The 15,537-nt window shown below is 47.8% G+C and overlaps 1 protein-coding gene across 1 annotated transcript in view; it reads right to left on the reverse strand.

Moving 5' to 3' along the window:
* Positions 1-15,173, reverse strand: part of LOC309547940 (uncharacterized protein) — a gene marked incomplete at both ends in the record, with an annotated part of 47,569 nt that extends 32,396 nt beyond the window's left edge. The window contains 2 exons of the mRNA XM_082247938.1: positions 12,015-12,102; positions 15,120-15,173. Of these exons, the coding sequence (XP_082104064.1) occupies positions 12,015-12,102; positions 15,120-15,173 (142 nt within the window). The remainder of the gene's footprint in view (positions 1-12,014; positions 12,103-15,119) is intronic.
* Positions 15,174-15,537: the final 364 nt, after the last annotated feature.

Here is a 15,537-nt window from a genome sequence, read left to right on the forward strand (position 1 = left end):
AGATATGGCGAAGTATCTGCAAACCAAATATATTTTGGACATTTCCACGTATTTTGTCCCTTTGGGCTGACTTCCACGCCCTACTAGAAGCCAATCTGGACTTCATTGCACCAAGAGTATGCCTCGTCTGAATTTTTAACAACTTTGTTTCCCATACATACAGCTGCTCCTTGTTCCATTTACTTTCCTTTTATGCCCAGAAAGCTATTGTATTGTACTGGAGGGCAGCAGTTGGGGGGGGGGGGGGGGGGCACCAGTCCTCCTGTAGGGGGCCCAGGCACACAGGGGGGGGCCCAACAGCACAGGAATTTGGTGCGGTTGGACAGGGTGGCAATTACAGAATGAAGCCCTGTGCGGCTCTCTGCAGCAGCTGAATGTCAGATTCTCCCCCTCCTGCCAGCTTTCAGCTGCTGCAGGGAGAGACACAGACACAGAGCATCGTTCCTGTAATTCCCTCTCTGTTCTGCTTGCTTCTGATCCCCCTCTCCCCATGTGCCCCCCTTTCACTGACTCCCCCCCCCCCCCACAGCACTGCAGGCTTTCCTGTCCTGTAAGAAAATAAGAAATTGTAAAAAAAGACATTTAAATTAAACATTACAATAAATAATTAAAACAAATTGTAAAATAAAATAATAATAAAAATGTTTTAACATTTAAAAAAAAAATGTAAAACACAATTTAAAAAGGGCTAATTCACACAGGTTCTCTGTTATGTTTGTGTCCACTAATAATGGTTTTAGTGTATTTTTAGTGAAAATATTGTCTTAATATATTCGGGGGGGGGGGGGGTGAGGCTGCCAGGTAGGCTATGTGGGGCCCCATGATCAGGGCCGACCTTTGGGGTGTGCGAGTTGTGCGGCCGCACAGGGCGCCATGGGCAACAGGGGCGTCGTGCGGCCATCACAGCTCGCAGACGATCAGGCCGCACAGCGGGAGGTAAGTGGCGACCGCGGCTTGGAGAGGGATAACACAGGCCGCGGCTGCCGCTTACTTCCTGCTGTACGGCTGTGCCTCGGCCTCCTAGCTGCAGGGCTGAGCTGTGTATCTCACACAGCTCAGCCTCCGATCTGCCGCCACTGACAGATTCCTCCTCTCCAGGGATGCCAGAGGAGAGATTGTCAGCTCCTCCTCTTCCCGCCCCTTCTCCTCCTGGGTCTGCCCCGCCCACACTCCCCGGGGATGTGTGGGTTTGGAAGTTTAAAGAAAAAAAGAAAAGCTGCGGACAGCGTGAGCCTCCATACTGAGGTAAGTAAGGTCTCTCTCCTGCAACAAATGTAAGGAGGGGCACTGTGTGGGGGGGTCTCTGTTGTAAGGGGGGCTCTGTGTGGGGGTCTCTAATGTAAGGGAGGCTAAGTTATTAGTGATCATAAATAAGAATAGTCAAATACAGTGCACGAAAGGTGCAAGAAAATGTGCGAGGGGCTCTGTGTGTGTGTGGGGGGGGGGTCTCTGATGTAAGGGGGGCTCTGTGTGGGTGGGGGCTCTGATTTTGTTTTTTGTTTCGTGTTTTTGCTTCTATGCAACAGGGATGGAGACTCAGTTGGTCATGAGTCTCATATAAAGTCCCACTATTCTTCCCCTTCCTACATTGATCACTGTATTGGTGTCACTGGTTCCCAAAAAGTTTCCGAAGTGTCAGTTAGTGTCAAAATGTCCCCCGCAATATCGCAGTCCTGCTATAAGGTGCTGATCGACGCCATTACTAGTAAAACAAATAAATAAAAATATCCCATAGTTTGTAGATGTTTTAGCGTTTGCGCAAACCAATCAATATACAGTACGCTTATTGAAATTTATTTTGACCAAAAATATGTAGCAGAATACATTTTGGTCTAAATTGATGATGAAATAATATTTTTTAAATGTTTTTATTGAATATGTTACATAGCAGAAAGCTCTATTTGTGGGGAAAAAAGGGCACAAACTTTATTTGGGTACAGTGTCGCACAACCGCGTGACGTTAAAGTAATGCCGTGCTGTATCGCAAAAAACGGCCTGGTCATGAAGGGAGGTATATCTTCTGGAGGTCAAGTGGTTAAATAATAACAGATAAAGATAACAAAATGTAATAATATTGGAAAATGTAACAAGAATACTTAGCTATAGATGCCTTTTCTCCAAGGAGTCCCCCGTCTCTTTGCGGCTTGGCACGATGATCAAACCAGGCACGTGCTTCAAGCAGCCCTGGGACGAGACTACCTAATTCTAGTTTTGGCTGTAGTATATACAGAACTAGTGGGTAAGTAATGACCAAATATAACTAAGAAAGAGTAGTATTACTTTTTTAAGGAAGATAGCACACATCCCTAAAGGGGCTTTGTGATGACATTCTTATAGTATAAAATCAGCTAAGGTAACCGGGCTTTGGATTCATCCTTAGATGATTGGATTCATCCTTTCTTCATAAACAACATTGAGGTCGGGATCAGTAGTTCGATATCAGTTTTTGCAGATGACACAAAATTGGGCAGGGCAATAACTGCACAGCATGAAGCAGATATCCTACAGAATGACCTGGACAAAATAACGGAATGGGCAACGACATGGCAAATGAGGTTTAATGTGGAGAAGTGTAAGGTTTTGCACTTGGGGACTAATAACATAAAAGCATAATACACATTAGGGGGGGAACCCTTGGGGGAATCAAAAATGGAGAAAGATCTGGGAGTCTTGGTAGATGATAGACTAGGCAATAGCATGCAATGTCAAGCTACAGCTGCCAAAGCCAGCAGAATATTAGCATGCATAAAGAAAGGGATGTATTCCAGAGATAAGTCTATAACAGTGTTGCCAACCGCCCGTAGATTTACGGACAGCCCGTAAAATCAGGGCACTTTTCTCCTGCCCGTAAATGCCCGTAGCAGGAGAAAAGTGCCAGTAAATCTACGGCGGCGGCGGCAAGGTTAGAACTGCGCGTGCGCGGACCGCAGTTCCGGAGATCCCCGAAGAGCCGAGTTCTCTTCTCTCGCAGAGACCTGTGACGTCAGCCCCAGCTTCCCCCCTCCCTCTCTCGCACACCAAGCGCTGCTGCGCGTCTCGGCCAATCACAGCCTCCCCTGACTCTGCACCTGACACATGCCCAATGGACGGAGCTGTGTCAGATGATCATGACCACGGCCCGCCCCTGCCTCCGCCCCCGCCATCATTTAAGTTTTCCCGCCGGGCCGGTGTACTGCCGATTTTTTCAACTACACCGGCCGCCGGCTAGCGACAGTGTGGTCACTGTGGTGGTGGATGTCATGGCGCATTTCCCGCCACACCACCGCCAGGGCCAGGGGCCAGAATTTAAAAATCAGGAGCCAGCGGCCAGCCATCCGAGACAAGCTGAGCTTGAAGTTCAGCAGGCGGCGGCAGGGGAATATGGACACTCATGTGAGAAGGGGACACAGTGACAGGACAGTACTATGGGGGCTGAAGGGGGCACAGTGACAGTACTATGGGGGCTGAAGGGGGCATAGGACAGTGACAGGACAGTACTATGGGGGCTGAAGGGGGCACAGGACAGTGACAGGACAGTACTATGGGGGCTGAAGTGGGCACAGGACAGAGACAGGACAGTACTATGGGGGCTGAAGTGGGCACAGGACAGAGACAGGACAGTACTATGGGGGCTGAAGGGGGCACAGTGACAGTACTATGGGGGCTGAAGGGGGCATAGGACAGTGACAGGACAGTACTATGGGGGCTGAAGTGGGCACAGGACAGTGACAGGACAGTACTATGGGGGCTGAAGGGGCACAGTGACAGGACTATGGGGGCTGAAGGGGGCATAGGACAGTGACAGGACAGTACTATGGGGGCTGAAGGGGGCACAGGACAGTGACAGGACAGTACTATGGGGGCTGAAGTGGGCACAGGACAGAGACAGGACAGTACTATGGGGGCTGAAGGGGGCACAGTGACAGTACTATGGGGGCTGAAGGGGGCATAGGACAGTGACAGGACAGTACTATGGGGGCTGAAGTGGGCACAGGACAGTGACAGGACAGTACTATGGGGGCTGAAGGGGCACAGTGACAGGACTATGGGGGCTGAAGTGGGCACAGGACAGTGACAGGACAGTACTATGGGGGCTGAAGGGGGCATAGGACAGTGACAGGACAGTACTATGGGGGCTAAAGGGGGCACAGGACAGTGACAGGACAGTACTATGGGGGCTAAACGGGGGACATGACAGTGACAGGACAGTACTATGGGGGCTGAAGGGGGGACAGGACAGTGACAGGACAGTACTATGGGGGCTAAAGGGGGCACAGGACAGTACTATGGGGGCTGAAGGGGAGACATGACAGTACTATGGGGGCTGAAGGGGGCACAGGACAGTGACAGGACAGTACTATGGGGGCTAAAGGGGACACAGGACAGTACTATGGGGGCTGAAGGGGAGACATGACAGTACTATGGGGGCTGAAGGGGGCACAGGACAGTACTATGGGGGCTGAAGGGGAGACATGACAGTACTATGGGGGCTAAAGGGGACACAGTGACAGGACAGTACTATGGGGTCTGAAGGGGACACAGGACAGTACTATGGGGGCTAAAGGGGACACAGGACAGTACTATGGGGGCTGAAGGGGAGACATGACAGTACTATGGGGGCTAAAGGGGACACAGTGACAGGACAGTACTATGGGGTCTGAAGGGGACACAGGACAGTACTATGGGGGCTGAAGGGGACACAGTGACAGGACAGTACTATGGGGTCTGAAGGGGACACAGGACAGTACTATGGGGGCTAAAGGGGACACAGGACAGTACTATGGGGCTGAAGGGGACACAGGACAGTGACAGGACAGTACTATGGGGGCTAAAGGGGACACAGGACAGTGACAGGACAGTACTATGGGGTCTGAAGGGGACACAGGACAGTACTATGGGGTCTGAAGGGGACACAGGACAGTACTATGGGGCTGAAGGGGACACAGGACAGTACTATGGGGGCTGAAGGGGACACAGTGACAGGACAGTACTATGGGGGCTGAAGGGGACACAGGACAGTACTATGGGGGCACAGAAGTACAGTACTATGGGGTCTGAAGGGGGCACAGAAGTACAGTACTATGGGGTCTGAAGGGGGCACAGAAGGACAGTGCTATAGAGGGTATATGAAGGTGGGCAGAGGAGGACTCTGCTGTGGGAGGGTGATGTAAAAGGTGGCAGAGGTGGACACTGATGTGGAGGGTGAAGGGGGGCAGATTAGGACACTACTGTTGGGGGGGAATGGGGGGTGTCTGCAGCCTCTCAATACCTCCTGTACCATGTCCGCGCAGCCTCTGACCATCTCCTGTAGAACGTCCGCAGTCTCTGACCTCCTCCTGTATGATGTCCACAGCATCTGACCACCCTCAGGTAAGTGACAGCGCTGCCAGGCCAGTCTAAGGGGGGTCACTGATGTAAGGGCTGGGTGAATACAATAATGTAAGGGGGGAACTGATATAAAGGTTTCCCCCTTATAGCAGGGAACCCCCCCCCCCTTACCTTAGTGTAATTAATCTGTGGAAGGTGGTCTCTGGTCACCAGAGTCCCCCCACCCCCCTATCAGAGTTCCTGGTATTCCTCTCTACATCAGAGTCTGCAGGATTCTCCCCTTACAGTGCAAAGGGGGAACTCTGCAGACCCTGATGTAAAAGAGAACGCTGATGTAAAGGGGAATGCAGTGGACTCTGATATAAGGCGGTTTCTGGTCACCAGAGCACCCACTTAAATCAGAGTTCCCGCTTAAATCAAGATATGCAGCATTCCTCTTTACGTCAGTTACACTGTAAGGGGGAATCCTGCACACTCTGATATATGGGGGAACGCTGTGCTGGCTGGGTTATATTAATCTGACCTTCATGTAAATGGAGAAATATGGTTTTGGCTTTTGTTTAACCTAAACACATTGCTAATAGCACTATCTACATGTTTATAGTTTAAGTATTGATATTTGCACGGTTTAGCACTGAAAACAGCCTGTTTATGTACATTTTTGCAATGCCAGTAAAAAATTTGTGCCGTCCGTAAATTTTGGACGTTCTGCCAGTAAATTTCCCTCCGGGGGGTTGGCAACACTGGTCTATAATCCTTCCACTTTATAAAACTCTGGTCCGACCGCATCTGGAGTATTCTGTCCAGTTCTGGTCACCAGTCCTCAGGAGGGATGTGTTGGAGCTGGAGAGAGTCCAGAGAAGGGCAACTAAACTAATTAGGGGATTGGAGGACCTTAATTATGAAGAGCGTCTAAAATCGCTTGATTTATTCTCCCTGGAGAAGAGACGCCTGAGAGGGGACATGATAGCAATTTATCAATATCTCAATGGTGATCTCGGCATAGAAAAACAGCTATTCAGTCGAAGGGATTGCATGAGGACTCGAGGGCATACAATGCGATTAGAGGAGAAGCGTTTTAACCTCAGGCAACGTGGGGGGCACTTAACTGTTAGGGCTACAAGATTGTGGAATTCTCTACCACAAGAGGTGGTTTCTGCGGGAAGTATGGTTGCTTTCAAAAGACTCTTAGATGTACATCTCAAGGATCAGAACATTCAGGGGTATGTGAGATGATTACAGCCACACACACCTACACAGGTTGAACTGGATGGACTATTGTCTTTATTCAACCTCACCTACTATGTAACTATGTACGTAAGATATTGGTGAGCCATACTGGGAGCTGAACCATGGAAGGATTTGTATTAGCCGGAAGCCTGGTGTCCTGTGAAATGCTGGCATTGTTCTCACATAGGAGTTCCTAGCTGGAATTACTGCTTGGTGTGACCCCCTATAATTAAGGGGTCTGAACTTTCTGGTAAGCGGACTCTGTGTGTTTTTAGTGGAAGTCCCACGGTGGAGGTTACACAATGACCTGCATGAACACCAGCTTTTCCTTTAAGGAATCACTTATCATCTACAGACTGTTATATCCTCGGGGGCGTTCTCACATTGAGATTCACATCAACAATTATGGTTTAGATCTAATTTATTATGTCATTTTTTCATACACTGATTTCACAATATATTTGTATTGTTTTGATTCAATATAATCATATACACTGTTCTCACAATTTATATGAATTTGTTGTGTGCTGCTTGGTTTTCAGCGTGGTTATTCACCCCTTGCTCAGGGCCGTATCTATATAGGTGGTAATCTGTATCTTGCTTATGGAGGAAGAGAGAAAGGGATGTGAGATTGTTTGCATCTGTGATCTGTTTTTTTTTTGTCTCTATTACCACATTTATTTACAGGGAACAGACGTTAACCTTTAACCACTTAAGCCCCGGAGGATTTTCCTGCTAAACGACCAGGGGGTATTTTGCGATTCGGAACTGCGTGACTTTAACGGACAATTGCGCGGTCGTGCAACGCTGTACCTAAACGAATTTGACGTCCTTTTTTTCCCACAAACAGAGCTTTCTTTTGGTGGTATTTGATCACCTGTGCGATTTTTACTTTTTGCGCTATAAACAAAAAAAGAGCGTAAATTTTGCAAAAATAACAATATTTTTCACATTTTTTTATATGAAATTCCCCCAAAAAAAATGTAAAAATCTAAATTTTTTAACATTTTCGGCCAATTTGTTTTATCCTACCTATGTTTGGTAAAAAAAATCGCAAAAAGCGTATTTTTATTGGTTTGCGCAAAAGTTATCGCGTTTACTAACAAAGGGAAAGATTTTTGTCATTTTTGTTGGTTTTTTTTTTAACGCGTAATGGCGGCGATCTGCGATTTTTTTTGCGGTACTGCGACATTGCGGCGGACAGATCGGACCCTTGACTGAAATTTTTGACACTTTTGGGGTTACCAGTGACATTTCTACAGTAATCGGTGCTATATATATGCACTGTTACTGTAAAAATACACTGGTAGTGAAGGGGTTAACTTTATTTGGGAGGGAGGGGCTGTGTGTGTGCCTAGGGGCGTGCTTTCTACTGTGATTGGCTGTGGCTTGAGGTGAAAGGACACTGATCAACAGATCTGCATAGTAGATCTGTCTGATCAGTGTTTTAACACCGAGGAGAATGACAGGCTGCTTGTTTACATAGCTGCCTGACTTTCTCCCTCTCCCCCGACGATCGCCGAGTGAGCGGCGGACATCGGGTCCGCTGGTCACACGCGCGGGGGGGTCCGTGACCGCGCGGGAGCGGGAGCGCGGCTCCGGCGGCGCACGCTCGCTCCCCAGACCCTCCCAGGCTAGTGACGTTAATTAACGTTAATTGCCTGGCAGGGGCTGACCGCCGCAGTAAATTTACTTGCGGCGGTCGGCAAGCGGTTAATATAATCCAATTGGCAGTTGACCCATGTGGGCTCTCTGTAGCCATTCGGACTGGTATTGCATATCTGTACTTCACGTGGTCATATGTTTTGTATATAATGTTTTAAAAAAAATGTAAATAAATAAATAAATTTAAAAAAAGGAAAAAATAAAATTGTTCTATGCTCTGTCTAAAACGAAAAAAAAAAAGGGGGGGGGGCTTTAGGATATGCTAGAAGCACCTACATTTTGCATGTTCTTTTTGACTTCTTGTTTCTTTAACCACTTGCCGACTGCCTAATGACGATTTACGTCGGCGTTCAGCCCCTCACAGGCAAAGTGAGGTAGGTCTACGTCGCTAGCCTGTGAGGGTCTAGGGAGGGAGCGCGCGCCGCCGGAGGCGCGCTCCCACTCCCGCTCGCTCACGGACCCCCCCGCGCGTGTACCCGGCGGACGCGATGTCCGCCGGGCACTCGCGATTGCCCGTTACAGCGGAAGAAAGGCAGGCGGCTAATGTAAACAAAGCCGCCTGTCATTCTTCCCCGTGTAAGAATTGAGATCATACTGTTCTGCTATGTAGGACTGTTGATCTCTGTTCTTACACCTCAAGCCACATCCAATCACAGTTAGAATCACGCCCCTAGGGACACACTTAACCCCTCCTTCTCAAATAAAGTTAACTCCTTCCCTGCCAGTGTCATTTTTACAGTAACAGTGCATATGTATAGCACTGATTACTGTAGTAATGTCACTGGTAACCCCAAAAGTGTCAAAAATGTCAGTCAAGGGTCCGATCTGTCCGCCGCAATGTCGCAGTCCCACATAAAAAAATCGCAGATCGCCGCCATTACTCGTTAAAAAAAAAAAACAACAAAAATGACAAAAATCTTTCCCTTAGTTAGTAAACGCAATAACTTTTGCGCAAACCAATCAAAATACGCTTTTTGCGATTTTTTTTTTTTTACCAAACATATGTAGCATAAAACAAATTGGCCTAAAATGTTAAAAAATTTTGATTTTTACATTTTTTTTTTGGGGAATTTCATATAAAAAAATGTGAAAAATATTGTTATTTTTGCAAAATTGTCACTCTTTTTTTGTTTATAGCGCATGATCAAAAAATCGCACAGGTGATCAAATACCACCAAAAGAAAGCTCTGTTTGTGGGGAAAAAAGGACGTCAAATTCGTTTAGGTGCAGCGTCGCACGACCTAGCAATTGTCCGTTAAAGTCACGCAGTGCCGAGTCGCAAAATAGGCCCTGGTCAGGAAGGGGGTAAAATCTTCAGGGGCTTAGGTGGTTAATACATTATACTGTAGATAGTGCAGAGTACATCAGACTATGCAAGACCTGCTTTGTGGTCACGTCACTACACATCAATGTAGGTTACTTACGATAATCAGAAGTTCTCATATGTATTTCTTAACAGGAACACCTTTCATATATGACCTATTTGGGGCAATACTTCTTACCATGTAGGTGTTTTTCGAAATTTGCAATGCTACTCACATCAACCACAATACAGAGCTTGCCATCTCTTATGAGGGAAAGTGATTGAAAATAGAAGCTAAATAGATAAACAGCTAATGAAAATAGAACATGCTCTCCATTTAAAGTGTACCTGTCACCAAAATACACACTGGAATAACCTCTTTTGGGCAGATATACCGCCCACATTACTGAGATAGTAATGTTATTAGCACAAAGTATGTAGACAAAGGGCAAACTCTTACCATGCCCCCAATTCTATGGACTATGAAAAATTATTTAGCAAAAAATGATTGGTGAAACCCACAATTTTTTTCACCTTACTTTTCATTATATTGACAATTGTTAACCACTTGCCGACTGCCTAACGCAGATCTACGTCGGCAGTCAGCCCCTCACAGGCAAATCGACGTAGGTCTACGTCGCTAGCCTGTGAGGGTCTAGGGAGCGAGCACGCGCCCCCGGAGGCGCGCTCCCGCTCGGTCACGCACCCCCCCCGCGCGTGTGACCGGCGGACCCGATGTCCGCCGGTCACTCTGCGATCGGCGGGGGAGAGGGAGAAAGTCAGGCGGCTTGTGTAAACAAGCTGCCTGTCATTCTCCCCGGTGTATGAAGGATGATCATACGGTTCTGCTATGTAGAACCGTTGATCACTCTTCATACATCTGAAGCCACAGCCAATCACAGTAGAAAGCACGCCCCTAGGGACACACACAGCCCCTCCCTCTCAAATAAAGTTAACCCCTTCACTACCAGTGTATTTTTACAGTAACAGTGCATATGTATAGCACTGATTACTGTAGTAATGTCACTGGTAACCCCAAAAGTGTCAAAAATGTCAGTCAGGGGTCCGTTCTGTCCGCCGCAATGTCGCAGTACCGCAAAAAAAATCGCAGATCGCCGCCATTACGCGTTAAAAAAAAAACAACAAAAATTACAAAAATCTTTCCCTTTGTTAGTAAACGCGATAACTTTTGCGCAAACCAATCAAAATACCCTTTTTGCGATTTTTTTTACCAAACATAGGTAGCATAAAACAAATTGGCCGAAAATGTTAAAAAATTTTGATTTTTACATTTTTTTGGGGGGGAATTTCATATAAAAAAATGTGAAAAATATTGCTATTTTTGCAAAATTGACGCTCTTTTTTTGTTTATAGCGCGTGATCAAAAAATCGCACAGGTGATCAAATACCACCAAAAGAAAGGTCTGTTTGTGGGAAAAAAAGGACGCCAAATTCGTTTAGATACAGCGTCGCACGACCGCGCAATTGTCCGTTAAAGTCACGCAGTGCCGAATCGCAAAATACCCCCTGGTCGGAATGGGGGGTAAAATCTTCCGGGGCTTAAGTGGTTAAAATAACAAATACAGTCATTTAGATGTTCGAGGAAACACGTAACGGTATGATTATCAGTTTCACCCAACATTCACACACTTTCACCCAAAATGTACACTTTTTCTGATTGAATCTTTTGGGAATAAATTTATGAATCTTGGATGAAAGTCAGATGAAAACATTGATACCTTAAAGTGAAAGTATAGCGAAATACAAAAAAAAAAACTAACCCTAAACCAACTTCCACCGCCATTCTAAGACTATTCTAACTACCATGTAAAATAAAGGAGTCAATACTTCCCTATACAGAGGGCGATCCCGTACAGTCACATGATCTCATCAGCAGCTGGATTCAGTGTAGAGAAGAGATCGCAGGCAACGGCTGCAAAGCCTGGGTGATGACATTACCCATAGGCTTACTATGGGACATCTGTTGTTAGCTGTTCCTCCCCTACACTGAAGTCAGCGTTGAGACTTGATTTTGGGACTGGACTAGAGCGGCCTCAGAATAGGTAAGTATACAGATTTTTCCTTTCACAGGGTAGATATTACAAAAAGTACTGGGGCGCCTGCCTTTACACACACACATGAACTTCAATGGCATCCCATGGTTCAATATTAAGTTTGCCCACCCTTTGCAGCTATAAGAGCTTCAACTCCTCTGGAAAGGCTGTTCACAAGGTTTAGGAGTGCGTCTATGGGAATGATTGATCATTCTTCTAGAAACACATTTGTGAGGTCAGGCACTGATGTTGGACAAGAAGGCCTGGCTCACAGTCTCCACTCTAATTCATCCCAAAGGTGTTCTGTCGGGTTGAGGCCTGTCAAGTTAAACCAACCTCAAACTTCACCAACCAACCTTCATTTGCCTGGTGAATTTTTTTTACTAGCCCGCTAATATAGTTTGCTGGTCTTTTAAAAGTGCCAGTGAACACAAGGTTAACAAATGTATACTTACTGATTCCATGGCTGATGGCGAAGGTCAAAGCTGATAAAGTGATATCAGTTAAGTGACACGTTATGACAAATATATAACAACCAATATACTCCCACACAAAGTGAAATTGAATGTGAGATCCCCAACAAAGAAAGGGGAAGAGAACAAATTAAATAAAAGCGTCCACAGTGGCGTACCTAGAGCATTTGGCACCCGGGGCGGATCCTATATCTGGCACCCCCCCCCCCCCCCCCACCAACTTTAAAATGTAAAAACACCCACAAAAAATTGTAATGTGTTCAAGAATATTTTTTGCACAAATTTCACAGCCCCCTCATCACAGTGCCCCTTGCAGTCTGCCCTCCGTCTCTCTCTAATCACAGTTCCCCCTTTTGCACTCTCTGCCTCCCCTGCACAGTCCTACCTATAGCATAAACAGATAGCTAATATTATTAGCAATGTGTTTAAGTTTGAGTAAGAGATTGGAGACTTGCTAAAGGAGATATTCAGAGACTACAGACATGATACAGGAGATGGTCAGAGACTGCAGACACGATACAGAAGATGGTCAGAGACTGCAGACATGATACAGTAGATGATCAGAGACTGCAGACATGATACAGGAGATGCTCAGAAACTGCAGACATGATACAGTAGATGGTCAGAGACTGCAGACATGATACAGTAGATGGTCAGAGACTGCAGATGTGATACAGGAGATGGCCAGAGACTGCAGACATTAGTACAGTAGATGGTCAGAGACGCAGACATGATACAGGAGATGCTCAGAGACTGCAGACATAATACAACAGATGGTCAGAGACTGCAGGCATGATACAGGAGATGCTCAGAGACTGCAGACATGATACAGTAGATGGTCAGAGACTGCAGACGTGATACAGGAGATGGTCAGAGACTTCAGACATGATACAGAATATGGCCAGAGACTGCATACATGATACAGGAGATGGTCAGAGACTGCATACATGATACAGGAGATGGTCAGAGACTGAGGACATGATACAGTAGATTATCAGAGACTGAAGACATGATACAGTAGATGGTCAGAGACTGCAGACATGATACAGGAGATGGTCAGAGACTGAGGACATGATACAGTAGATGGTAAGAGACTGAGGACATGATACAAGAGATGGTCAGAGACTGCGGACATGATACAGGAGATGGCCAGAGACTGAGGACATGATACAGGAGATGGTCAGAGACTGCAGACATGATACAGTAGATGGTCAGAGACTGCAGACATGATACAGTAGATGGTCAGACACTGCAGACATGATACAGTAGATGGTCAGAGACTACAGACATGATACAAGAGATGCTCAGAGACTGAGGACATGATAGAAGATAGAAGAGAACTAGGGGGGCCGGAGAGCACAGACGAAGCAGAGAGCACTGGAGGAGCTGAAGGGCACGGTGGGGGGGGGGGGGCTGGAGAGAATTAAGAGGGGGTTTGGAAAGCATTGTAGGGGGGTTGGAAGGTGCAGGGGGTGGAGAGCACTGGGGGGGACAGGGAGCACTTGGGGGGGACAGGGAAAACCAGGGGGTGGAGAGCACTGGGGGGGGCAGGGAGCACTTGGGGGTGGGCAGGGAAAATCAGGAGGGTGGAGAGCACTGGGGGGGGACAGGGAGCACTTGGGGGGCAAGCAGGGAAAATCAGGGGGGTGGAGAGCACTGGGGGGGGGGGGTCAGGGAGAACATGGGGGGGTGGGCAGGGAAAATCAGGGAGGTAGAGAGCACTGGGGGGACAGGGAGCACTTGGGGGGCGGGCAAGGAAAACCAGGGAGGTGGAGAGCACTGGGGGGGGACAGGGAGCACTTGGGGGGCGGGCAAGGAAAACCAGGGGGGTGGAGAGCACTGGGGGGGACAGGGAGTACTTGGGGGGCAAGCAGGGAAAATCAGGGGGGTGGAGAGCACTGGGGGGGACAGGGAGAACTTGGGGGGGTGGTGGGCAGGGAAAATCAGGGGGGTGGAGAGCACTGGGGGGACAGGGAGCACTTGGGGGCCGGGCAGGGAAAACCAGGGGGGTGGAGAGCACTGGGGGGGGACAGGGAGCACTTGGGGGGCGGGCAAGGAAAACCAGGGGGGTGGAGAGCACTGAGGGGGACAGGGAGCACTTGGGGGGCGGGAGAAAGCACTGTGGGGAGCTGAAGAGCATTGGGAGGCTAAAGAACAGGGGGGGTCTAGTGCACTGGGGGGGGGGCTAAGAGCACCGAGGGGGGGGGGATTAGGAGCACTTGAGGGGGGCCAGCAAAATAAGTTGTATAGGAGGGGGATGGGGCAGCTGCATATAGATGAATTGATCTTTCCCTATTTTTCCTGCAGGAGGGAGAGGAGGAGAATCAGTTATTCAGCAGGCAGCTGCAGGAAGAATAGAGAAAGATGAATTCCTCTATATGCAGCAGCCCCATCCCCCTCCTATCCAGCACACACACCTGGGCCATGGGCACTCACCTTCTTCCCGCCGAGGCTCCGCCCCCTTATTCCCACGGAGGCTCCGCCCCTTATTCCCGCCTAGGCTCCGCCCCCGTATTCCCGCCGTGGCTCCGCCCCCCCCTAGCAGCACGGACTGAATGAGCTGCCACGGCAGCTGCCTTCACACTGCTGGATTTGTCTGAACACACACCGGGCAGGACACCGGCTGACACCCCCCAGAGCGTGGCACCCGGGGCGGGCCGCCCCCCCCCCCCCCCATTGGTACGCCACTGAGCATCCAAATAATAATCTCCAGATTGAACTTCTAAAACCTTTCAAGCTCCGGACCAACCAAAATGCATTAGTGATCTCCACGTGAAGAATTCTAGTCAAAACGGTGTAGAGAAGGGATCCTCAAACTACGGCCCTCCAGCTGTTGCTGAACTACACATCGCATGAGGCATTGTAAAACTCTGACATTCATAGACATGACAAGGCAGGATGGGAATTGTAGTTCCTGAACAACTGGAGGGCCATAGTTTGAAGACCCCTGAAGCTTCAACCTCCGTGTGTTAAAAGTAGCGTACAAGGGCGAGGTAGTCTTCCCAAGAAGATAGTTCCCTGTGCTGGAAAGGGGAGAGTGCACTTCACTACCCTTCTTGGAAGTGATTGGCAAAAAAAGCCTCTTACCAGATGGATGTCTTGTAGCGTGTGTATCTGTCCCTTTAAGGGGCTTCTCCCCATCCGCCCCAGTGGATCCACACTTGGGTCTCTTATGAATGGATGAATGGTACTTGTTTAGGCTCTTAGAACTCCTGCTCAACTCTCAACCATTCTTATGGGTAATTTGAGCAACTATGTATAAAGACAATGTATTAATTCTGCTTGCACTGATCCCTTCCCTTTAGGTAAGTGCTGAAAATGCCAAATATGTGTAGAAGTACCGTGCATACAAGTACTATTATGAAGAAATAAATTGGTGATATTGTAACCAATATATAAATGTGAAACCAATAAAAATGTGTAAAATATCCATGTTTGTGTGCTGAATTGTATTGATATATCATGAACCGTTTAATTATCTTTGTGAAATAAATAGAAAATAAAT

The sequence above is a fragment of the Pelophylax lessonae genome (genome assembly GCF_965119305.1).
Source record: "Pelophylax lessonae genome assembly, chromosome: 2".
Taxonomy (NCBI): Eukaryota; Metazoa; Chordata; class Amphibia; order Anura; family Ranidae; genus Pelophylax; species Pelophylax lessonae.